The 26,872-nt window shown below is 40.8% G+C and overlaps 1 protein-coding gene and 1 long non-coding RNA gene across 4 annotated transcripts; one reads left to right on the top strand and one right to left on the bottom strand.

The window, feature by feature from the left end:
* Positions 1–1,520: 1,520 nt before the first annotated feature.
* Positions 1,521–24,263, bottom strand: LOC117936623 (sodium/potassium/calcium exchanger 1-like). Of its 3 annotated transcripts, none has more exons than XM_034859900.1 (12): positions 23,970–24,263; positions 22,262–23,375; positions 16,707–16,886; positions 15,204–15,312; positions 12,684–12,737; positions 12,367–12,417; positions 11,452–11,529; positions 9,844–9,977; positions 7,325–7,576; positions 4,356–4,445; positions 2,779–2,945; positions 1,521–2,042 (listed from the first exon to the last, which is right to left on the bottom strand). In XM_034859900.1, the coding sequence occupies exons 2-12, from the start codon at positions 23,207–23,209 to the stop codon at positions 1,793–1,795; spliced, it is 2,313 nt and encodes a 770-aa protein (XP_034715791.1). In that variant the 5' UTR covers positions 23,210–23,375; positions 23,970–24,263; the 3' UTR covers positions 1,521–1,792. The 3 variants fall into 3 exon arrangements, with proteins under 3 accessions (XP_034715791.1, XP_034715871.1, XP_034715950.1); XM_034859980.1 differs by lacking the exon at positions 23,970–24,263 and adding an exon at positions 23,746–23,959; XM_034860059.1 differs by lacking the exons at positions 11,452–11,529; positions 12,367–12,417; positions 12,684–12,737 and having other exon boundaries at positions 23,970–24,258.
* LOC117942114 lies at positions 18,617–20,850 on the top strand. The gene is made up of 2 exons (XR_004656076.1): positions 18,617–18,706; positions 20,731–20,850. It is a non-coding gene; the product is annotated as an uncharacterized LOC117942114 (long non-coding RNA).
* Positions 24,264–26,872: the final 2,609 nt, after the last annotated feature.

Genomic DNA, 26,872 nt, shown 5'->3' with positions numbered 1-26,872 from the left:
GGCTCACTATGCACCACAGTGAGAGTGACCAGTATGAGGACAGGAAATGAGTCTGTTACCTACAGAAATCTACAGTTACCTGTTATTTCTGACATTTTGATAAACAAAGAGGTATTTTATGCTTGAGTAAATAAGCCCCAATCAACAAAACTGGTTTAAAAATATTAAATTAAATATTTAAAAACTGACACTAGCGTTTATATTCAAGTTTATGTTCTGCTTGTTCAGCGCTTGATTGGTAGGTTGCTCTTAAAGACATTTAGAGAGGTTTTAATTTGCTCTTTTTATTCTCAATTATTATCATTTTTGTGCTGGGGTCTTTCCATAGGGGCTGGCTAAAACCGTGGGGGTGGGGGTGGGGGGGGGGGTATTTTGACGTCACACACCCATAAACCACACTGGCGACCCTTGTTGATGCTGTACAGACTCCAGGAAATTAAAGGTGAGATGTAGAAAATAAATATACATATGCAACGTAAAGTAATTCCTTACATTGTAATCAAAACAATGCACGTAGAATTGTGTACTAGGCCAACTACAGTTATGCTTATTAAATGAAGCCCAAAATATGTCTCCAACTAGAAATTGCTAGTATTAGCTAGCGCTAGCTAGAAGGGTTTGTTGTGACTTTGCCTGGAACGCTTGCAGGTCGTCAGTCGTAACCTGAAGTCATTCCTTACTTAAATGTGTCTGGAATCCAGCATCATTACCTATTACTCTCAAAGGGATTGCATAAATGCATTCTGGGAAATGTAGGAACCCAATTTCTGAAGTAGAGAAGGCAAAAGATAATTTTGCAAAACACGGTTGTGTTTGAAATCACTTCCCTTGTTTTTTTTTTGTGTACTATATTGTGAATACATTCCACACAATTCAGACACACATAAAATCACAAAGTAGCTGCTGGAAAATGTTGAAAATCACAGACTAATAACGTTAAACTATGTTGATGATGGATCTTTTTCCCTTTAAAAATCACTGCTTGTTTAGTGATCCTAGGGGTGACCCCGAGTAGTCGTATATTTGGAGCGTTGATCTAAGGAGCCTGATTCAGCTGCCAGTCTCAGTCAAATCGGAGAGCCCAGTCCCGAGCAAAGATTCGTTACAAGACAAGTTGGAAACGCGCCGGGCTGCAGCAGCCAGTTTAAGGGCGGCTGTGGCTCAGTGGCAGAGCGGTTGCCTGCCAATCGGAAAGTTGGTGGTTCAATCCCTGGCCCTGCAGTCCCATGTCGAAGTGTCCTTGGGCAAGACACTGAACCCCGAGTTGCCCCCTGCGCATCGGAGTGTGAATGTGTGTGAGTGTGTATCTGATGAGCAGGTGGCACCTTGTACGGCTGCCTCGGCCACAGTGTATGAATGCGCGTGAATGTTTCCTTTATGATGTAAAAGCGCTATATAAATACAGCACATTTACATTTACAGTGCCAGTTCACACCAATGCAACGATATGGTGTATCATCTACATAGCAACGGCTCTTTGTACTTTCGTTCCTAACTTCCAACTTTCTGGCTTTTTATTGTAGCTGGATATCATCTGTTGCGTCTAAATATGAATGTGGATCGTGATAGTGAGATATTTGCTACTACTTCTTTTCTGGTTGAGCTGAAACGGCGAAAATGATCGACGATATCCAAGACCTAACAATTCTGATCTATGAAAACTCTTAGTCGGGGACACCCCTAGTGTGCTCCAGTTCAGCCTTTGGACACCAGGCTTGGTTTTTCTACCTAACGCATCCTGCAGACAGGACGGATCCCGTCTGAGCGTCCGCGTGCTGCGAGGCCCGTCGGCTCAGATGGAAACGGGGCAGGTGAGGACGCGATCCTCCAGCAGGACGCTGAGCACGAGGAACACAAAGTACAGTACGAACATGGTGAAGCCCAACATTCGGCTCATCTTCCAGCGGCAGACGGCGATGGAGATGATGACGAAGAGGAGCATGAGGAAGAGCAGCACAATGGCGCAGAACAGGCCGTTGGAGCTGACCGTAACCGGCTCGCCGTTGTGTAACGACGTGTATATGAGCCACGGGACCGGCAGGCTAAAACCAGACAGAGTTCACGGTTCACACACTTTATCTGATCAGTTAGACAGTCACCATCAAAGAGGAACACTTTAATGTATAACCGCTACTAAACGGTAAATTTATAGTTATTTTAAACTTAAGTTAATAGTTATCACTAATCATGCTACAACTTTTGGTATTTAAACAGTTTGTTGACCAGCTCATAACATTTTGTACATTATATTAATATTGTTAATGATTAAGAAATCATTTATAAATGTTAATTAACAATGTTTGGATGGCTATAATGAAGTTGCATCTGATGTTATTAACACCTCGTTAATAGTTAATTAAGGCTTTGTAAAGCATCTAGAAACATTAAGATATTATCATTGCACAAATAATCAGATGGTCATTGCTAAAAAAATATATTTAATGAGGCCAAATCAATGTTACTTGATGCTTTATAAGCAATTGTTAATTATTATAAACATTAGTTGCAACTTTAACTTAGCCATCCAAATGTGTTGAGATGGTTTAAAACAGTTATTAACCAATGACAAAGTATTAACTTTATCAATTTATAATCTTATAATACACTAAACTAATAATCCAATAACAACAATTATAACCTTACTAATAATAAGAATAATAGTAAACATTATACCTCATCACTTCATTGTTTAACAGTTAGATAACCAAACTGAAGTCCAATTAACTATCAATTGGCCATTTATTAATGATGTATAAGTTGAAGTGTTGCGGTTCTCACCCTATAGTGATGTCGAAGATGTTGCTGCCCACCGAGCTGGACACGGCCATGTCCCCCAGACCTTTGCGGGCCACGATCACGCTGGTAATCAGGTCAGGGATGGACGTCCCGGCCGCCAGGATGGTCAGGCCCATGATTTCCTCTGAGATGCCAATAGTCTCACCCACCTTTACACAGGAAAGATTTAAAACAGGTGTTAGTGCCCCCTCCAGCAAAGCATCTAAACTCGTAGCCTTCGTATTTATTTGTATTATATTGGTTATTTATTTAGAATATTACTGAATGATTGAACATCAAAAGTTTTTTCGTTACTGCGAGTCTGCCAAAATAACCAGCAGAGACTCCAGAAAGTCCTCCGTAAAACCACGTGTCATTTTCCCACTTTGTTTTTTGTACAGATGAAACTCCATTCCATTTAATTGTATTTATAGTATCAAATCATAACAAGAGTTATCAAGACACTTTTAAGACATTTTACAAATAGAGAAGATCTAGACCAAACTCTATAATTTACAAAGACCCAACTATTCCGGGGTGGCCTCTAGCTCACCCAGTAACAGTGTTTGCTATGTTGGCTGAGTCCTGCAGCGGGCTGCGTTCGACTGTGACCTGCAGCTATTTGCTGCGTGTCCTCCCCCCCCCCCCTCTCTCCCCCTTTCATGTCTATCCACTGTCACTATAATAAAGGGGAAAAGTCTAAAAAAATTATCTTTAAAAAATGACCCAACTATTCCAGTAATTCCAATTAGAGCAAGCATTTAGTTTACAGTGGCAAGGAAAAACTCCCTTTTAGACGGAAACCTCGGACAGACTCAGGCTCTTAGTAGGCGGTGTTTGGCGGTGCCGGTTGGGGGTGTGATGAACAGTGGCAATTATAGTCCCAATAAAGATAATGGAACTATGACATAAAATAGTCATTTATAGCGGTTCATGGCATAGCAGGGCACCGCAGAACGTAGCTGGACGTAGCATGGCACAGCAGGGTGTAGCAGGGCACCGCAGAACGTAGCTGGACGTAGCATGGCACAGCAGGGTGTAGCAGGACGTAGCAGGACGTAGCAGGGGGTAAGCAAACAAGCAAGACATAACTTGTTCATTAATGAGCCTTAGGGGTGCTGGTAGGTAGGTTTTGCAACCTTTAGACAGAGCCGGGCTACCTGTTCCCCAGACTCCAGTCTTTGTCTTTGTCTTACTAATCTAAGCTGACTGGTTGCAACTTCATATTTACTGTAGAGACATGAGAGTCATATCGATATTATCATCTCTCTTCTGGCAAGAAAGTGAATAAGGGAATTTCCTAAAACCTTTCCTTCAATTGTTGGAGTTGTACATGACCAGTAGGGTTCTAAAAAAGGTTTATGATTATGTGACTGGCTAAAAACACCTAAAATCCAACAAAAGGATGCACTCTGCCCTGAGGCAGGAAGCCCTACATGCTGGCTTAACAATACTACGGAAAAGTAGTACTCATATCACAGAGACGTGGAAAGACAGGAGACATTTTCCACACTTAGTCCCAAACACAAATGTCGCAGTGGTTTTTATATTCCTGAAAACATGATTAAGTGTCAACCAACCTGATGAGCCCACCACACCATCAGGTAGGAGAACACTCCGATCCACAGGATGGAGCCGATAAAGGAGATGACAAAATACCGTCGGGACGCCTGCAAAAGACAAAACAAGTTCAGAGAATCGGCTGCAGAAAATCTGGAAACATGTAAGACAGATTTATATGCATGACAACTTTTGTTTAGTTCCAAAAACTGAAAGCTTAAACCTTTCGTTGTCTTGAAGTTCTTTTGGTGCATCAAAAAGTGTCGGAGTGTGTTTTTTGATATGCTAATAGGGCAGAGAGGACAATACATACACACACACACACACACCTGGACTCACATAAATGCCTGGACACTAATATTTGACTGGACACTGACAATTGATGATAATTTACGGTAAATGTCTTTTTGTTTTTCTAGTTATTATTACTGTTTTTACTGTTATCTTTTTACTGTCTTCCTCTTTTTTCTCTATGTTGTATTTTTCTTGCTAAAAACGGAAGCTGGAAATTTCAATTTCCTTGCGGAAGTCATCCCAAAAGGATTAATAAAGAGAAGTCTAAGTCTCAACATCAGTTTTACAAGCTCCGTTTTTTATTTCAGCAAAATTTGAAACACATAGACTCACAGTAAGTTGTACAGTAGTGTTGGAAACAAGAATAATGAATAAAGTAGATAGGTATTAGAGTAATACACCTCCACGTTGAAACAATTTCATGCCAAAGAAATAATCCATTATTTCCTATTATATCGGATGTTTGTGTATTAATATTACTGGCACATTAGTTTCACATTGCCAGACCTATCTTCACAGCTCTGCAGAGTAAAAGCATCCGGTACACTCGCCGCAATCGCCCTGTGGTGCCCCAATGGGACGTCACGGGAGCGTTGTAACTGTGTATACCCATGCGTGGTGGTCGCACCTCTGTTCAGTTTTTCTGAGAGCAGCATTGACATCAGTGTTTCCAATTGATTTGATGACCTACTTCGTTGGATGAAGTCCTTCATTAATTATAAGATGAATTATATAATTATAATTATAAGAACTCATCAACCAAGTAAGTTTACAAGAGACTTGCAGTCACTCTGAGATTCCTGAGAGAGACTCTCAAGCTCTATATTATACATTAAATGAAGTAAACAATTCACACAATACGGCAGCATGAGCTATTTAAATTAGCTGGATACATGGTTAAACATGGTTACTTTGTCCACAGCAGTCCAACCACAAAAAATGTCCCAGTTTATTAATAATTCCCCTAAAAACGCTGACACGTTGTAAAACAAGGGACATCTGGCGGCATCAGTAAATTATCTGTCGTCATCCAGAGTACTACTGCTGCGTTAATGTGTATGTTGCATTTTCCAGCTGTAGATTTTGAAGGCTGTGCTCGTTTTAACTCCTTTACTTACCATTGGGTAGTTTAATCTACAGCAATGTAGATTTATATTCTAAAGGGTCATCGTATATTTGTCCTTGTCCTTGTTGTCGCTTTTCTTCTCGCATCATAGCACAAAGATAGCACTGGTGAAAATGACTTACAACCTTCCAACTGCTTCAGACGAAGGACTATCAGATTTTGGAACATTTAGTTAGCATTAAAAAGAATTGTACTAAGTTGGTTTGAGTATATATTATATTTAGTCATATCTCAATTTGTTAATGTTAACAATAAATCCTCCAGTTACACTAAATTTAGCCAAGGTGTTCCACAAGGCGCAGTGCTTGGACCAATTCTTTTCTCCTTGTATATGCTTCCTCTAGGCAATATTATTAATAAATACTTTATTAAAGTTCACTGTTATGCGGATGACACCCAATTATACTTATCAATAAAGCCAGATGAAACAAGTCTGTTAGCTAAACTAAAAAATGCATTAAAGTTACAAAATCCTGGCTGATCTACAATTTTTTACGTTAAACTCAAACAAAACTGAAGTTATTGTGCTGGGCCCTAAACACCTCCAAACATCACTATCCAAAGATATAGTTACTCTGGAGGGTATTTCCCTGACCTTCAGCACTACTGTCAGAAATCTAGGAGTAATTTTTGATCAAGATATATCGTTTACCCCCACTTACAACAAAATTTCAAGAACAGCCTTTTTCATCTTTGTAACATTGCCCAATTTAGGAACATCCTGTCTCAAAACAATGCTGAAAAACTAGTCCATGCAACTTTTACTTCCAGGACTACTGGAATACTGTAATGCTTCATTATCAGGAGGCTCAAATAAGTCCCTTAAGACTCTCCAGCTGATCCAGAATGCTGCAGCACGTGTTCTGATAAGAACTTAGAAAAGAGATCATATTCATCCTGTATTAGCTGCTCTGCATTGTGCCAGTGCCAGAAATACTGACCTAGCTCTGGGGCGTTTACTTGCAGCTGTCACCGTGGTCCATCTGACCTCCCTGCTATGCAGTGACCTGTCACGCCCTGCTGCGTCCTGCTAAGCTCTGCTGTGCATTGCTGCATCCTGTGGCACCCTGCAGTGCTCTGCTGTGCCATGAACTAGTACAACTACTATTTGTAGTCATTGTTCCATTATCTTAATTGTAAATGTTATTTCCACTGTTCATCGCACCCCCAACCGGCACCTCCAGACACCGCCTACCAGGAGCCTGGGTCTGTCCAACGTTTCTTCCTAAAAGGGAGTTTTTCCTTGCCACTGTTGTACTAATGCTTGCTTTTGGGGGGAATTACTGGAATTGTTGGGTCTTTGTATATTAGAGTGTGGTCTAGACTTACTCTCTATTTGTAAAGTGTCTCGAGATAACTGACGTTATGATTTGATACTGTAAAAAAAATCGAATTGTTTAAAATTGAATCAACACATCTACATGACACATGGTATTCACTGGACTAAAGCTGTCAGACAAATATAGTGGAGTAAAAAGTCTCTGGGATGTAGTGGAGTAGAAGTATAAAGTAAATGAAAAATGGAAATAAACAAATAAAGTAAGTACTGTGGATGTGGCGGGTTCTCACCTTGTTGCGGACATCCGGCAGCGTGAGCCACAGCGGGAACACGATGGGCAGCAGGAGCAGATAAGTGGCCTGCTTGCGTCTGGTTTCAGGCCACTCTAAAGACAATGGTTCACTCTCCTCTTCTTCCTCCTTTTCCTCTTCCTCCTGGCTTTCATCGTCATCACCTTCACTCTCACCGGAGTCTAGGCTTTCCTCACCGCTGCTCTCGTCTTCATCGCTGGACTCTGAGCCCTCTGAACCCCCCGCTGCCGCCTGCAGAAGAGAGCACACTGGTGCAACAAAGGGTGTTTGTTCTAACAGTGGGTTCCCCCAAACATTTCTATCATGCTCTAACTTCAAGTCCCCCTGATGCATGAAATGGTTTAATAATTATGAATCGTAATACTGGGGAAACTAGTCACGTAAGGATGGCTGAATTTCACTTGAAATTATATCAAAAACATGACCTGCATGTTTCACCATCTCTGTTGTGCAAATTAAAAACAAAAGTTAAACTTATTATAGGCTGACCTGCTACACCAGGGCCTCTCAAAGTCCGAACCAAGGTCCACATCAGGACCAAACGGCAAGTCAATTTGGTCCCCAAAACATTGAAAAAGGGGCTAAAAACATCAAAAGGCAAGAAAACTACTACACGAAGCTAAGAATACTGCTGTACTTGTATTGCATGTATTGAAGCTCAAAAAACGGGCCGAATGTTTTTTTGATTATTGCCAATTGTTCTGGACCTTTTCCCTGGAAGAAAAATCATATAAAGACCTTTGAGTGATGTGTTTGAGGACCGCTGTGCTACACGGACACTGAACTTTTGTATATTCTGGATTCAACATTTGCAGGTAGATTTTTGTGTGTGCATTGTTATTGATAAAACAGCTGAAGACTTTAAAGGGGAGAATGACATGCAGGAAATGGCCGGAGGTCGGAGTCAAACCCTGGCCTGCTGCATCATGGGGTAGACCGCTATATATGGGCGCTCGCTCTACCAACCGAACTATCTGGGCGTCTCCCTGAGACAAATCTGTTCATCTTGTACTCTACATTTTGTGTTACTTTGGGAATAAGTTGAATCTTTATGGCCTCATTAATATCAGAGCACTCTTGCCCTTTTTCACAGCAGGAAAAACACAGGTGGAACAAACAAGTGCTCATTTTCAGAAAGTAGTGCAATGCAGCAATTCAGCTTTTTTTTTATCAGGATCTTTGTTTGACAAGTCACAATGTCTGCTTGCAGTGGTGTAATGTAGTACATTTACTTAAGTATTATAGTATATAGTTGCATACTTTTTTCCTTTAATACTTTTAAGTACTTTTCTTGATTATACTCAAATAATTTTACATTTTTAATGCAGAATTGTTGGGAATATTATAACAGTGTGGTATGCATACTTTTACTTCAGTAGAATATGTCAAACGTCCTCCACAATCGGCCTTTTCAACTTAGTTTCAGTCCACATATCTATTACACAATTCTCAACATCAGGTCTGCAGCACTCGAGCCTGGCGCCGGATCTTTAAGACGTCAACACTTGATGGGCAATCATTTTTAACGAACATTTCTGATTTCAGAGACTTCTAAAGGTTGTATTAAAAAGACTGTCACTGTCAGCATATAGTACAGTTCTCCATATTTAGAATTTATTTTCATTATTGGTTTCCTTTATTATTCATGATCTACAAGCTGTGCAAAATGAGGTTATTGACCATAATGTGCTATTTATGTTAATAAATACTTAGATTTTTTTAATATAATGCAACCAGACACATTTGGATTTTCTCTGTGCTCATGATTCCACTTAAAATGCACTGTGGGGGTAGTAGAGCACTTTAGTTGACCCTGTTCTGAGGTGCTGATTAGAGAGCTGAACGCCTCGCCTTCAGTTTCCCTCGAGAAAGGATTATCAGAGCGTGTGACTCGAGCAAAAGCACAAAAATGAGGGGTTAGTGAGTTGGTGGGCGGGGGTGGGTGAAAGACGTTGAGTTTCCCTTCTTGATGAAGATGTTTCTGCTATCAAACATCACATCAGCAGCTAGAAATTTGCAGCTGGTGGTTTGTGTTTTTCATCACGATACAGGGAAGAGAAAAGTTAGTGAGTAGTACATGTAAGTAAAAGGGTCATATGGTCACAATAGAGATAAAAGGGCTTCTAAAAGTCATAACTCCAAAACTAGAGGATTGAAAGATGATTTAATACATGTATTGTGAATAAGTGCTTCCGTTTTCAATATTTCTGTCATCTGGTTGAGATCCTCCCTGCAGGCCCGGCCCCTGGCACAGGTAGTGTAGGCAAATGCTAGGGGCCCTGACAGTCCAACTGGTTATAAAAAAGAAAAAGATTCAAAAATCTGCCAAATATTTTTGAAAAAAAACATGAGCGTTAACAAATACACAAAACTGTTTAAAAAAAGTAACAAAACATTGAAAAAAAGCAAGAAAAATGTCAAAAAAAAGCCAAAACAAAAACAGCTAAACTCTTGCCTAGAGCAGCAACTTGGTTAGGACCGGCTCTGCCTCTGCGTACCTTTGACTCGTCTGGCTGGTCGGCCGTCTTCTCGCTCGTCTCTGCTGTCTTCTGCGGCTGGGAGGTGGACGGCTCGGCTCCAGCGGCCGCTGGCGCCCCGGCAACACTGGCCTCAGCTGGCTCGGAATCACCATCTGGACAAAGAGGAACAACTCGCAGAATGAACTAACAGCAGATACTGCATGCAGGACTCCGATCAAGTTATTAGTCATCTCTTTTTCCATGTCTAGTTATATTGACTTGACTTGTGTTAATGTTAACCATGACAACAGGAAGATGTAGTTTAAATAGTTTGACTAAAGCTGCTTTACACTTTATTATAACAGGAAAAAAAAAACAATTATGTGCATTAGTTAGGAACCCTATTAATGAATAATAATAATGATAGAATAACACAAAAGTAAATACAACCCCACTATTTCTAATTTTGCAGTGAAATATGAGCCTCTCTTTCCAACAGTTCTAAGCATCTCTATTTTGTGTAAGCATTCCCAACACTTTCTTAAACTCCTGGATACCTTCTCCAGAATTAATTAATGCATCATCTTCTAAAGCTGTTGGTGCTTGTTTCATTTTTTTTAGTCTTTAAAGGAAGTGTTTTCTTAGTCGACATTTTGAGACAATACAAATCATAATAGAGCTGACAAAATGATTATTCTGTGGTGTCCAGTAAGACGTGCCAGTGGGACTGATTGGAGGTAAACATGCTCCACTAATGGAGAAGGGACACACACACACACACACACACACACACACACACACACACACAGGGTCCCATCCGTATGTTAATCCTCGGGCTGATTGATTCGGGCTTGTTGAGGCCTCTCCAGACTCCCTGCAGCCCCACTTTGCTCTGTACATCAGACTCTGAAGCACCTCATTACTCCAGACTGAGTCGCTCAAACCCGCCCACTGAGAGGCTCCGCTGAGGGTGGAGAACACCCTCCTTCAACCCCCAAACCATCTCCGATGATCGACAACCAACCTCTCAGACATTACATAACATGCCTGTCTGTCTTCATTTGCCTTTTTGAAAATGAGAGAATCAATATTAATGTCATTTCTGTGGGTTTGGTACAACATTTTTAGTTTAATGCAAAGACTAGCGGCAGAGGGAAACTGCTAAGATACCTTTGTCAAAAATGGAAAGAATGAAGCTTTCAACAACTCCTAAAAATGTGTTTGATCTTGTTTAATAAACAGAAATACATTTTAAGTAGATAATGTGGTTTTCGAGGCAGTAACATGGTGGGAACAATACTGGATTTGATACGTTGTTATTATGCAATAAATTGCTAAATATTACGAGCATGTTAATGATGTTAGCCTTCAGGTTAGGCTGCTTTGGAACTACTCAGATTAATTAAGCTGTTTTTTTTAGTTGTGAACACTTAACATTTACATAGAGAATTCTACCATTAGTATAAATAGTCGGTCAGTATTACAGAAAACAACTCTAAATGCTGTTTTTGGTGGGTTCAAATTGGAGTTGTGCATGGACACTGCACTAGTTGGTATCAGTCTTCCTATCTGGCCGCAGGCTTTTATCGAGACCTCAGAGTGTACCTTAAAACAAAGGAAAGTGTTAAATTCTAACATGCAACTCACCTTCAGAGGGGCGGTGATATGACTTGCTCTGTAATTTGCCCGTGACTGGGAAGTTCAGAGGCTTTACTTTGTTCTTTGCTGTAATCAAGAGAATCATCGCTCATATAACAACATGAGTCCATTTTATATCAAATTATCCACGAGCAGTTTTGTGCAGCCAAGTCAACATGCTTTTGACCTTATACTCACACTCTGGCCATTTTGTAAAGATCGGTGTAGAATAACAAGCCTCTATGAAACACAACCGCTCCAAGTACTTTAGTTAATTACCCACAGCTAAATGTAGACCTACAGACACGTGATCAATTTTTCTATTCTTTTCTTCAGAAGAGAGTCCGTAAAATAGCGAAACAATATATTTCGGGTGCAGACCAAATTTTGTTACAAGGCAGTAGGAGAGTGTACATCTCCTCATATCCTTGACTTTTCCACTTAAGATTAGCAAATGAATAAAATGTATCATGGCCTTCACACATGCTTTCTTTAGTACCGAGACTTTTACATCGAATATCGGAGGAAAATGTAAGATATTGTTATTATAGCCTACTGTGTGTTCCCTTTATTTATGATTGTGCTAACAAACAAAATGCTCATATTGAAAAAGGATGCACATGTGAATCCTTTAACACTCCTTTTAAAAGCACATCATCATAGAGGCTTTTAAGGCTCCCACCAACTAAGATGCTGTAAGAATCACATACTGTAATTCTTCTTCTTCAAACAGCCAGTGTGTGAAAAAAAAAATAACTCAGTGATCTTAACACAACACAGAAGCAACTGGAGGCATACCCAAAGCCATTACCCAATATAACATTCAGAGCAAGTTCAGAAACATTTGCAGGACAGAATCAGACCGCACAGAGCAGCACAACAACCACAACAGACACAACAGACACAACACAAAGAAGGTCTTACCTTTCCTCTGTACTGACCCTTCCCCTCTGACATCACCATTAAAGGATGTCTCTGATTGGCAGAGATACACAGCAGACCAAATACTGAACATCATCAGTCTACTGTACTTACATGGACCATAAATATGGAATGAGAAATTTCCTTTTTTAATCTATTCTTAGTGAAACAATGAAATTAAACAATGCACACTAAATGTGTTTACTGGTCTTTTGTTTGAGTTACTGACAGGGTTGAACTCAAAGATGCACACGTGAACTACAATCACAACGAGACACACAACAGGAAACGGCGACGCAACATCGTGTTGCTGTGCTCACCTCTTCTGCCTTTCCTCGGGCCGGGGGTTTTCATGGCCCCTCTAAGGGCTGCCTCTATGGATGGAAACCCACAACAACCATTTTAATTCCATCTGACTGATTTGTTTTCTATGTGGCTCCATCTTGTGTCCACTCAAGCTGATAGAAATCATCTGTCTGTGCTGTTCAGTGCCTTTCCAAATTTTTTTGGTTTGTCAGGATTTTGTGTGAGTAAATTGTTGCATTTATGTCATTGATGTTCCCACTTCCCTTTAACTTTAGTTAGATAATTCCTACAATAACACAAATAGCCTGACATCAGTCATACTCAGATTATATTCAGAATATGAGTCTGAAACTGCTCCATTGGGCTGTGATTATGGGGTATATTTCAACCAAAACTTGGATAGACCTACAACCAATCAGAGCAAAGGAGTATGTGACGTATGTTGAGCGATGCATAGCGGTCAACAAAAACTAACTGTGGCTACTAGCCGATAGCCCCAGCAGTTTGGGAAACACTAATGACGTTACATTACCGTTACAGGCTTTATAGCATATATATGACTTGGATGTATCAAACGCTAATACCATGGATGTATTAATAGAACACATGGTGAATTACAACCATTAGATGTATCCATTATTATTGCTTCAGGGCGACATGGGCGGGCGCAGTCCTACGCGTCTGGTCGCGTTCACCATGTTGATCATCTGTCCATCACTGAATAAAGCCCGCCCTGACAATTTGATTGGTCCTGACAGCTCCCTCCTACCCACGCCCCTGCCTTGCAGCAACACTGGAGAACACACCTAGAATGAGTTTAACTGTCAAATCCTTTTTTGGTGGCTCTTGAAAGAATACCTGTACTTTAGATAACCTAAACATTTTCTGTCAGACATATTTCAAGCTGTAATAAATATCTGCATGTGATGTGCCTTTGTCTGGCCAGTTATCTAGAGGAATAAAAACTTAAAGAAACTTGACATGCATGACCAGGGGCTAGGCCTCTAGCAGTGTTTAAGAGTGGCTCAAAAACGTATGCAGTATAAGCACATATCTACATCTGTTTTTGGTAAGATTGATGCAAGTAATGCAAAAGCAAAGTGGTGCAAAATGAGCTCCACCTGAACCAACTTCAACAGTAAAAACCTGCGTTAATGCGCGAGCACTAATAATCAAATGATCTAATAGTATCACCGGCGAGTGCTAATGTCTAACCCAGTGGGAAAATTACACTAATGTGGTTTATCACCCGCAACGACGCTGGTATCGTTTGTTTGTATTATATATTCCTTGTGTGTGTGTGTGTGTGTGTCATCACGGCAAATTGTAGTCCTGAAGACACCGACTGTAGTGGGAACTGCCACAGAGTAATTTGCTAGTTGTTTCAGATTCTTTTCAATGCAATAGCATCACAACCATGCCAGATGCAGTGACTAAACTTTACAGGTCTGAAGTTGACATAAGAATGAAGCCTGAGTTCAAATGAGGGTCTGAACCGGGCAAGGGGCCCCAGCGGTAGGGGGGTAGAAAGTAGGGAAGGGGCCAAAGCCTGCCTTTCCGGATAACCGTGCAAGATACAGTTGGGAAAACTTAAGAGGTTTGTTGAGATCAAAATGAATATTCCTGTTTAAGATGCTGACTGTTCACCACCGTGATGACACACTGCTGCACCTGCTCCAGAGAGATAAAGAGCTTGTTCTGCTAGCACGCTGGCTCTTATCCAGCCTTTATTATCCTGTGTTGAAAAGCTGATTAAGGATAAGTGGTGGCCGAGTGCTGCGAGAGCGAAGGAACAACGGCCCGATGAGTTTGAGGACGGGCTGAAGGTCGCGGCGGTTCGTCACGCTGCCCTGACTTACAGGAAGTGACAGGACGGACAGAGCTGAGTCGCTGCATCCTAGAGCTGGAACATTTAGTTTAATAGTCCCTCGACAGGAAATGTATCGATCCTCTTATCGTTCAAGGCAGAAATTCACCAGCTTCAGCTGTTTGGGTTTTCTGCTTTTATGTCAGACATGATGTTAATAAGAATAACTGATAGAAGAATAATCAATGTTATAAATAATCACTGGAAGGTTATGAGGAGGAGGTACAAAAAAAACAACACAGTATCAATTTAAGGTGGACAGCCAAGAGAGGAAAGTCTGATGTAAGAAAATCAAAAAAAGTAAACCCAGCCCATTGTTGACAAAAAAAATGTGAATGGTGTGTCATATTATCTTCTTTTATTAAGTTTGTTTGATCTGTTTTTTTGTTTTCTAAACTGTATTTTTGCAATTGCAGATTTATGACAAACTCTGACACCATAAGCTGTCCCCTATTAAATCCCTACGGCGGCCCATGGGGGACAGTTTTACCCTTCACGTGTGCCTGAAAACTTGATGGAAAAACTTTTAAAAATAAAATGTAAAGAAGATTTAAAAGAAAAAAGGTGTGTTTAAACTCTTTAATAGAAACACCTTGACCACCGGGCTGCATGTTAGATCTCTTTGCTGTAATAATCCTACTGATTCCCGGTTGGTTCTGGTTGTTACCTTCTCCCAGAGGGTCCAGCGTGTGGATCATCAGCTGGAAGATGGTGCTCCTCAGCGAGGTGTTGTGGAGGGACGCCGAGCTGCCGCCTCGCTGCAGCATGGGACGCACCTACGGGCCATTTACACATAAACACATACAAGACACATAGTCAGAAATCAAACTGCAGCAGTTACATATTCAACTCACATACTCACTAACTTGTGTGGATGTTCAGCTCTTTACTTGTTACATTTGCTAAAAACATTGGTTAGCCCTCAACGTAAAAGCCTTTTCTCTTGTAATGTTAAAGGTGAGCACTTTTTCTTATAACAAGTATGTAAACTAAGCAGTCAAACGGGTTTGTATTTGAATGAAAAAAAACAGCTAAGTACATTTTCTATATCTTACTTATAGGACTAATAGCTTTACACTGCCACAACAATAATGCTATCTTCTACATGGATCATTAACTGGATGCTGACTTTTTGCCTGGGACCTGCTTTAGCCTTAGTCTTTTGTACATCATCATATCTGCAGCCATTAAGTGCATATTTAAAACCACTTTTACAGAGTTCTCTTTTCTTTCTTTTTTAATATGAGTTAGCTGGGGACATTAAAAAACAATTCAATTCATGGAGCTAACGTTGGCTCCATGAGCTAGCTACAGCTGATAAAATCTGCTTGCGTCAGTTGTAAATTAAGCCATGCAAAAAACAGTTGTCAGCTAGAAATGAGAGGCTGATGTTGTCAACCTAAATAAAAGAATATATATATTTCTATTGTTTCCACCTAGACAACGGTAGGTCTGGTTAATTTCTCATTGGATGTACAGTACACAACAAAATCATAATTTTTAAGACTTCTTAAAGTGAATTTAACACAATAAAATCCTATATAGTTCACAGCCTCGAAGTTAAAATAATTTTTTAGTGATTTGCAGAAGTTATTTTCTATGAGCGCACAAAAGCTGCAAGAATCTTGGGGATTCAATTCTGCCTTCAACATTACTGAGCAACTTACAAATGAGTCAATCAAATGAGCGTAGAAAATCAAGGTGCAGTAAAGGGGAAGCTCTAACAATTAATGTTAAGACATAAAATGAATCTAACTCCAGTCCACATCAACGAGGTTCCACTTCAAGGTTTAACACCAGAAATTCCGCCGGATGTCCGTCACTTTCCGCTTTGGAATTTTACACGTTGACGATTTCTGAGGACTATGGTTACCTGGTCCTCAGATCTCTGCAGGGTAAATCCAGACAGCTTGCTAGACTATCTGTCCAATCTGAGTTTTCTGTTGCACGACTTAAAACAACTTTTAAAACATACACATGTTCCACCAAAACAAGTGGCAACGTGGCTCTGTCCAGCGCCCAAGATGATTGCAAAAATGCAAATAAACCAGAGCAAGTTTTTCTCCCATCCTTGAGGGTTGTGTGGACTATCCAGACCCTCCTCTGCTGCGCTGTGGAGGAAGGTCTGGAAAACCAAGACTACAACAATAGTGCGTTTAGTTTTTCCTACTTTGAGTCTTGTTCTGTCCTCTTGTGGCTCGGATGACGGTTTGATGGCCTGAAGTAAGCTCTGAGGCGGTTCAGGTTCTCCTTTGGATTTATCTTTAGCTTTTGGTGCAGGAGGAGGAGGAAGAGGAGCAGCAGGAGCAGAGGGAGCAGCAGGAGGTGGTGCTGGTGGAGGTTCACTATCCTGTGAAGTCAGTGACAACACAATCCGTTAGCAGCATCTCAGGAGTTTGGTGCACTCGGGGTGTCGTTTGTTTCATTGTGAAACTGAACTAGAGCTGGGCGAAATTCAAAAATAAATCAAATATCAAAATATTTTTGACCAATTACATCACTGTCGATATTATGGTGATATAGCAGGGTTGGCTATTGTTTCTTAAAAGCAAATATTAAAACATATCTTTACTGTAATGCAGCCCTTAAAAACACTTTTGTCATATTTTTTTTTCTTAAGAATATTTTTGGGGCTTTTCCACCTTTAATTTTTGACAGGACAGTTAGGTGAGATAGGGGGGAAGAAATACAAGACATCCTCACGGGTCAGATTTGAACCCTGGACCTTTGCCTCATGAATAAACCTGTTAGTACATGTGCCCCTGCTCCACCACTGAGCCAACATGATATTCAAAATTTAAGAAGATATCTAGACTAATCTCAGTGTTGATAATATGTCGATGTATTGCCCAGCCCTAAACTGAACTGTGAAAACATTCTGCATCACACATTCAGTTGTTCAGATTCTCATTTCCAGATCCTGATTATCAAATCTTTGCCCAAATGTGAGTCTTTTACTTGACGTTGTTTTTTCTTTTCATTACTAAAACGACTGCTTAAACGTCTTCCAGGCTCTGGCCTCACAGAGTGGATGACAGGTAGTTGTCAAATACTTAATATGCTCGTTTTTGTCAAACCTACAGCTTTTGTGAGTGTGCAAACAGTATGGTGCTAATTTTGCCTTCCCTGACTTCTAGCTGTCTGGCACTGCACTTATGGTGTGCAGTGAGACTACATATTTGGTCTATATTATTGCAATTGACCTTTCTGATGATAAGGATATCTATAGACAGAGTCGGAAGCCGTATGCTCAAGCAAACATGCTGTGTTGTCAGTTAAGCATGTGCTCTGTACATCTCACTCTTTAAAGCTTTTGCACCCCTTTGTATACCGCCTACCTGTGGTGTTGTTAAAAGCAACGCAGCATTAGAAAACTCATAGTGGCTTCACCGGCCTATATTGACAGCATGAGGCTGCTGCTAAGAGCTCCCAGAAGCTCCAGCGCAGGCCATACTGTATGTTTGTCAGCGTCGGGGTACTTGCTCTGCTGTTTTTACCTGATGTGTAGATTTATGTGTAGGGTATCTAAGTCAGAAAATGACATAATCACTGTTTTGGCTAACCCTGTATGCATATCAGTCCAATTCTCTTCCACATGTGACTGTGGAACCATTGGCAAACATGTCTGTATATAAGACACTGAACATTGTGGAAGGATCTGTGGTTTGTATTTTTGTGTTTGTGTATGTTCTTATTGTGATATGAATTCCCCCGGGTCTGAAATAAAGTTTATATATATAAATAAATGGTAACTAGTGTTTTTTTTTTCTCCAACCTGGATCCTATTTCCCTATGTTTTCGTGACTAAGCGACTGATGACAACAACAATCTTTGACATTGGTCCAGTATTTAGTAAGATTGCTGCAGTCGGCAGCAGCGAAACAAGCTGCAATGTAAGTTAATAGAGCAATTGTCCAGCTTGTATTTACCTTCTTATAAGTGTCATTTTGCCACTGACAGGTTAGGATTTAATATTCTAAGTGTCTGACAACATGAAGGAAAGGATTTCTAAGGAGGTCAACTTTTCTGTGAAAGAGGAAGATCCTTTTTTACACCAAAAAAACACTTTATTCTAAAATAAAACTATGGAAAGCCGGTTTCGGGTCATCTTTCCACTTTTCCAACCAACACAACTGTAGTTTTGATTGAAATAAACACGTAGTTCACCGAGTTACATGGAAAATATGGTGGCTAAAAGTCCGGTGGGTTTAGCGCCAGTGACTTTTTGGTTAAACAGAAAGGTCTCAAAGAGGTTTTAAAAACCAATCTCAGAAGGGATCCTTTCCATAATGTGGTCAGACACTTAGAATATTAATCTGAGCTGTTAGTGGCAAAAGGAGCAATTTCGTGAAGGTAAATACAAGCTGCACCTTTGCCCTATTAACTTACATTGTAGCAGGTTTCACCGCAGCCAACTCCAGCAAACTTGTTTAAAACTGGACCAAGGTAAAGATTGTTGTTGTCATCAGTCACTTAGTTGCACGTTTGTGAGATTTGATCATTAAGCTAAATCCATTCACAATATGGTACAAGAAGCAATCTGGTCCCCTCTGTTTGTGGGCGAATCCTAAAAATAATTTCACGGTGTATTAAGGGACATGCAAACATCACCACAGCTGTCTCCATCACTGACAAATGAAGCAGCAAAGGTTGGACATGCAGTTGGACTCTAAAGGCGGTCTAAGCAGCGTCATAGAGACGGATAACATGATACATTATAGTTTATGTTAGGAACACGTCTGTGGTTATTAAACAGAGTAAATATGTTCTTATGGATATCAAATTGCATAAAGACTCTGGGGGAATCGTTTGAGTTGTTAAGCCAAATAAAACCTGTTACCAGTTAATTGGCAAAAAATGAGGCACATCACACCGATGCGATGGACAGAATATTCATTTTACATCAATTTTTGGTAATTTAGTTTAGTTGATTTTGTTTTACATAGAGACATGTAATTAAATACATTGTCTCAAATCTCTCTAATGTGCTTCATAACAAACAGAGTGATTGCTGCCTGAGTCTCTGCAGGGTGATCCTGAATGCTTCCTGCGTCCTGTAATCAACAGGTATCCTCTGAAAACAATGCAGAGATAAGACTGAAAATACTCAAAAAGGAAGGTGTTGAACAATCCTAGAAGAAGACATTTTAATTTCCAATGATTCAGACCCATTAATGTGGCAGCACAGACTGACTGCAGACGTGCTTCAGGCCAATTGAAGAATGTGGCTGAAACGCAGTTCTGCATGTTAATTACCGGCTCAGACATTTACTGCTTTCTGTCAGCTGCAGAAAGCCGTTGGTCTGCAAGTGTTCTGCAATTTTTTCTGTTTTAATACTAAATTAATAACATCACATACTGGCATTTCAGGGCTGTGGCAGAGTGACGTTGTGTGTGACACCTGGAGTCCTTTCTGTTCAGCAGGATCAAAGGATTTTACACAAATACAGGCTGTCGTCTGCTCAGACCCACAAACCACTGTCCCTCATTCCCTGTATCCGAGCAGGCCGCAGTCCCAACTGTGAGGAGATGAAAGGTAGAAAATATACTGTGTACAGATGGAAGTCTGAATATCTGGTAATAACAGCTCTGCTGAGACATGTGTCTTGTGTTTTGGTATATCTGGTTACTGTATGTTTTCTTTTTGCTGAGCGGGGTTGCGCAAAAGCAAATAGTTTAAAATCAACAGCTGTTGAGTTCATTCACCCCTTTATAATAAGTATGTAAGGAGTTCTTTTGTCTGATGTTTTGCAGAACAGCTTGCACTTGAAAGGGTAAGTACAGTTTTTTTTCAACCTGAACCCTATTTCCCTATGTTTTTGTGTCTAAGTGACTGATGGGAACAACAATCCTGGAAACTGGTCCAGTATGTAGCGGGGTAGCTGTAGTCGGCAGCGGGGAAACAAGCTACAATATAAGTTAACAGGGCAATTGTCCAGCTTGTATTTACCTTTACATATGTGCTCGATTAGCCGCTGACAGGCTCAGATTAATATTCTAAGTGTCTGACAACATTATGGAAAGGATTTCTAAGGAGCTCAACCTTTCTGTTAAAGAGTAAGATCCTTTTTTTAATCATAAAAACATCCATGAAATTGCGTTTGCGTAACCTACTATGACCCCATGTTAATAAAGTATGAAAGGCCGCCTTTCCACCCATCACAACTGTAGTTTTGGTTGAAATAAATACATAGTTTATGTGAAAATATGTCGGCTTTATACACGCTAAAAGTATTGTTTTTTGAATGGAGTCTGGTAGGTTTAGCGCTAGCGACTTCAAAGCTGGTTCTGGTTTAACTGAAAGGTCTCAAAGAGGTTTTAAGGGATCCTTTCCTCACTTAGACTATTAATCTGAGCCTGTCCGTGGCAAAAGGAGCACTTCTATGAAGGTAAATACAAGCTGGACGATTGCCCTGTTAACTTAAACTGTAGCTTATTTCGCCCCTGCCAAATACGGCAAACATGTTTAATACTGGACCAATGTCACAGAATGTCGTTCCATCAGTCGCTTAGACACAAAGACATAGGGAAATAGGTTGATAAAATGCTAGTTACCCTTTAAAATCAAAGGAACAACAAATGTGATTGTGCGGTGAATTGCCAAATTGGTGGTGTAGAATTTATCGATATCAGGAACATACGAAGTGTAATATTGATGTTAAGTAGGGAAGACAACAAAAAAATAGTTTCTTGATTGTTTGGTCTATAACATTTCTCAGAGCACGATCAAGTTTACATATTCAAATCATTTGCTTAATCCAACATATGATCCAAATCCACAAAGACAGTCCGTTTAATGTCAAAAAGAGGTAAATATTTACACTTAAAAAGCTAGAAACAGTACATTTTGGGTATTTCTGTGTTAAAATGAATTAAAAGATTGATTTGTTGTTGCCGATCAAAATGATTGCCGATTCATTTTCTGTCTAATAAATCGACTTATCGTTTTTGTCTCTACTTTTAACTATTTGACACAACACAACATTTGAGATCTCGACAACAGACACATAATTCATCAGAAAAAGCCAATTGGTAAAAAACTATCACTGAAAACATTGCAGTGTAGCATAGATTAGATTTATTTGAAGTTGCAAATTAGTGAAGGAGCCATATTGCGTCTGTAATCGATTATTTGGAGTTCCCAATGTTGAATGGAAAGCTGAGTGTTCTGTCATAAGACCGATGTGACACTGAGGCAGCATTGTATTTAATTATTAAATCACCTTTGATGGGCACAGACTGGCAGAAGGTTGTTTTCTACAACCCCAGTGTAAAGGCAAATTATATCATTGCAAATTGCATTAGGCCTGGACAATATATCGATATCATACCGACATTGAGATATGAGAATATATAGTGTCTTAAATTCTAAAAATCGTAATATAAGTGTTGTCCTTTCCTGGCGTTAAAGGCTGTACTTCAGTAAAGTGTTGTTGTTTTCTGAACTTACTAGGCTTTCTATTATTGCCTTTGCATTCACCCACTCAGTCATTACATACACATCACTGATGATTATCTAAAATCTCATTGTGTAAATTTTTTGTCAAAAGTTAACCCCACAATATTGTTGCAATATTGGCAATGATGTAGTTGGTCAAACATCTCCTGATATTTGATTTTCTCCATATCGCCCATCTCTACCTTGCACCCTTCCCTGAGATATATTTAACCACAAATCAATCTTTGAGCTACTTTTTTGACCCCAAAACTGCGTCACCAACTGACCTTTTCCGGCTCCTCTGCAGTCCACACCTTGACGATACTCATGTGCTTGTTAATCTGGCTCTTGACCACATGCTCAATCTGACTGTTGAACTTCATGAAGCTGACGTAGCTGACGTAGGCCAGCACCAGCATCATGCTCTCCCACCACAGGATCATGTTGTCCAGGAAGAAGACGATCAGCATCATCAGGTCCAGGATGTAGAAGGTGACGTCTCTGAAGAGCGGCCACCAGGTCAGGTGCAGCATTTCCCGGGAGAAGACGGCGCACATGCCGATCACAAACAGGATGTTAAAGACGGCCGAGCCCACGATGGTGCCAATGCCCACGTTGCTGTGGGAGATGAAGACTCCGATCAAGGAGGTGAAAAGCTCCGGGGCGGAGCCTCCGGCCGCCATGAAGGTGGCCCCGGCCACGTCGTCCGAGATCTGGAGCTTGGTGGTGATGACCTCAAGCCCGGGAACAAAGAACTCATCGCAGACAATGGCCAGTGCCACAAACATGTAGATCATGCCGAGGACGTGCAGGGCCACCCATCCCTGCTGCCGCTGCTCCACTGAGAAGATGTCCTCTGGGTAATCGCCCTTCCTCTGAGGGGGAGCAGCGGTTGTTGGTGGCGGTGGAGGAGGTTTGGGGGGCTGAGGATCTACATAGATACACTGTTCAATGTCTGTCCTGTTGACGATCATCACCAGTGGAGGTGTGGTGCTCTCAGGTGAGACAACCTCCTCCTCCGTCTCATTGGATGCTATCACCTCCCGAATGTGGACCTTTACATCACCCGCCTCTGCTCCGAGAGCGTCATACGTCTGGGGGGAGGCTCGTGGCTCTGACAGCCTGGCCTTTAGAGTCAGCGTGTAGACCAAACACAGCAGCACACCTGAGACGAGGAAGAGGACGCGACTGCTCTTGAGTCTCCTCCTGTGAGGCAAGTGCTTGTGCATTGCCATCGCGCTCTTGACTCCAAACGGGAAGTTATGCCAGATGCATGGCTATTCCTTGATAAGTACAGCTCCGATATGTGGCGAGAAGACTCCGCTGGCGGGGAGGAGACTCACACCCGTACACAGAGTGCGTTTCATCTTATACAGCGGGCAGCTTCAACCTGTGGAAGGACTGAAAACAGAAAGCAGTTTTAGAAAATCACATCATCATGAATATGTGCATGTTATATGCCCTCTCTGTTTGCATAGCTGCAGAGGCAGATCTACTGAAGAGAAGTGCATGTGTTGGGTGGGGGGTGACGGGGGATGCAGACAGCCACCTGTTACTATGGCTACATAATCACACAGGCTTTGGCTTCTCACAAAACAGGAGTGCATTGAAGACACATTAAACATATTAAAACGGCAAGAAAAAAAACCGGACTTGCTTCACAATGAAGCAATTAAATCCGAAATTGCCTCAGATTATATTTAGCGTGAGCGCACGCATGGATTCTGATGAAATGCGCGCGTGCGGAAAATGAAACATTAATTAACCCTACCCGTTGTGCATTAAGATGTCCACGTTGACAAAAAGAACCAAATCTGTGACTAAAAAAAGGGCGTGTTGAGATCTAATTGCTGAGTATGCTAATTGAAGCCAGCGCGGATTATCATTTAACAAACCATTAATCCATATTCCTTCACCATGTAATAAAATGATAATAAAAGATACACTAAAATCCAGAAAGCAGCGGTGTGCAGTGCGTGGTGGTGCGGGTCCTACCTGTAGCTCCGGCTGCGGACAGTCCGTCCAGCTGTGCGTAACGGGCGCAGAGATGCTGACTCCGGGTTTTGGAGAGCTACAAGGGCGCAGCGCATGTCAGGGCTTGAACAAAGCTCAGCATAATGCTGCTAAGAGGATTAGAAACCGAACACTTTTCATCTTCCCTTTCACATATAACGCTGTATCAATATACCAACATTCAGAGTGTTGTGCTGGTCGCAGCTGCCAGTTTGAGGTGAAACCTCTGCGGCGGCTGTGAGCTCGGTGCCTGCTGGATGGAGAATAATTAGATTCTGAGAGGCTAACAGGAGGAGTTTGGCCGTCGTTTAAGGTGTGGTCAGGTGTAGCCTAGGAGTGTGGGAAATTGGTTTTGTCTATTTAAAGAGAAGAACAGGAAATTGAATGTGGAATACAAGTTAGTATAGAAGAACAATATTTGCTTCGCAGTGAGGACTCACAGCATTTTAAAATAGAGTTCCACATGTTCATATAAAGAAAATGTGTCCAAAACACATGTATGGTTTCTCGTTACATTCTGTGACATATTTAGTGTAAAAATGTACTTTTACAAATGTTTGTATTTTTGTAATACGACAGTTTGGAGACGTAGTTCAGAGTTAGTAAAGAGTCTTTGGACTGTAATCCGAGTAGAGTTAAGAAAAGATGGGTCACTGATAAATGAAAATACATGTGACCAAATTATTTTTCACTGTAGCCTAATTTTTTTACAAAAGGTCTAAAACTAAGGGATAAAAAAGGAACCACTTTATCAGAGGTGCTTCGAACCCTTTCAACCCCGAAATCATTAAAAAACACGCTGAAGACCAGATGAGGTCACCGTACAATCCAAATTAGGATGATTGAGGTTTAAGTTGTCCCGCCCTAACAGGTATAGCAAAGAGAGTGAGGGGGATGTCAATCAAACAGTCTGAACACCCAAACAGAAAACACCTGTGTGGTGGCTTAAAGAGTGGCAGGGGGCCTCAACAGATTCATCATTCATCATGGGCGGCTGTGGCTCAGTGGTGGACTGGTTCAATCCCTGGCCCTGCAGTCCCATGTCAAAGTGTCCTTGGGCAAGACGCTGAACCCTGAGTTGCCCCCGATGCTGTGCCATCGGAGAGTTAATGTGTGCGAGTGTGTATCTGATGAGCAGGTGGCTCCTTGTTCGGCAGCCTCGGTGTGTGTATGTGTGTGTGTGAACGGTGAATGTATCCTGTATGATGTAAAAGCACTTTGAGTAGTTGTAAAGACTAGAAAAGCGCTATATAAATACAGCACATTTACATCCTCGACTTTCCACTTCTGGGACGGCTCAGACATTTAGGCTGCCTTACGTTACATTGGGCTTCCTTTGTGTTACCATTTTAAACTCCCATTGATTTATAAGGACTATAATTAACCTTTTCCCAGATCTCTGCAGGGTAAATCCAGACAGCTAGCTAGACTATTTGTCCAACCGGAGTTTTCTGTTGTACAACTAAACAACTTTTGAATGTACACATGTTCCACCTAACCAGTTCCTTCCCGAGGCTATTTTGCAGAAGCTCCGCTCTGCTCTCCCAAGCCGACTGTGATTGGTTTAGAGAAATACCAATAAACCAGAGCACGTTTCTCTCTGAACCTGGAATGCTGTATGGACTAGCCGGACCCTCCTCCTCCGCAAGGCCACAGTGGAGGAAGGTCTGGCAAAGTGAGACTCCACTGAGTATAAATTCATTGAACTGTTAAAAGAATATTAATAAAAACAAAAACTAGGATAGCCCTGGAAAAATATTTGTCCAACCGATCCACTTTCCTTAAGTTTTAACACGTTTTCTTGCACAAGCTGACATATCCAACAGTTTCCATGTTTCCCTGAAAGCCTCCTGGACTCTCTGCCAAGACATAACATGTATTACAGTCACTTTTTCATTAATCTTTTTAGAAAAACAGAAAGGTTAAAGGCATAGTTCTGATCTTTTGAATTGGGGTTGTCCGAGGTTATTATCCATAGTCAGTTAGCTCCAGTAGATCAGCACGCTCCCAGTTTGGAGACGCAGACAGGAGAACCAACATGGATGCTAAGCAAAAAAAATCTCTTTACAACATTGTTGACATTTTACAACAGGAACTTAGATCTTAAAAAAACTGCCCACCTCCAACATAGGAACTATTATGTTTATTTTTAATCAGAGCACAATTAATTGTGACTTACAATCAAGTGTGAATTTGCCTGCATAGGGACTTTTGAAATGCAATAAAATAACTTCATCAAGCTGTATGTCCACTGCAGATCCTCACCAAAAGAAAACTTTCAAATTATAAATATATATGGACAAAAAAAACAACAAAGATAAATATGAACCAACAAAAGATAAGGCTCAAAGCTGAACAGATTGGAAAGGACAAAAGACAAACAAGAACTCATGTACAGCCAGTGGGGAAAGAAATTATGAGAACAGGAAGTGGATGGCTCATCAGGTCATTCATATTTCCTTCATTATTACAACATAGATATATATTTAATCTTTCGTAGTTCAAGTTTACAGTAATGACTTCCTGGACGCTGAGATTATGAAGGTACAGTAGGCTTTTCATATCTCGAACGATTCAGTGGGACATTCAGGCTCAAATGGAACAAACCATCAAAGCGAAGACTAGTAATAAAACTAAAAAAACAAAAAAACTTTACATGCTGCTAAAATGTTCAAGTTAAATCTGCCTGTTCAGTGATAGAAGCTTATCGTTGGTTATCTATTGTCCAAGAAAATATGAGCAACACATTCCTGTTAAAAGCTGCAGGAGCGAAGATATTTAAAAACAACAACAAATAAAAACAATTAAAAAGCGATTACTGGATTCCTGACGCTGATTAAGCAAACATTTTTAATAAGTACCTCTTTGGGGTACTTATTTGGAAT

This window comes from Etheostoma cragini, chromosome 1 (assembly GCF_013103735.1).
Source record: "Etheostoma cragini isolate CJK2018 chromosome 1, CSU_Ecrag_1.0, whole genome shotgun sequence".
Taxonomy (NCBI): Eukaryota; Metazoa; Chordata; class Actinopteri; order Perciformes; family Percidae; genus Etheostoma; species Etheostoma cragini.
Note: the sequence above shows the minus strand (reverse complement) of the source record. Positions and strands in the feature narration are given on the sequence as shown.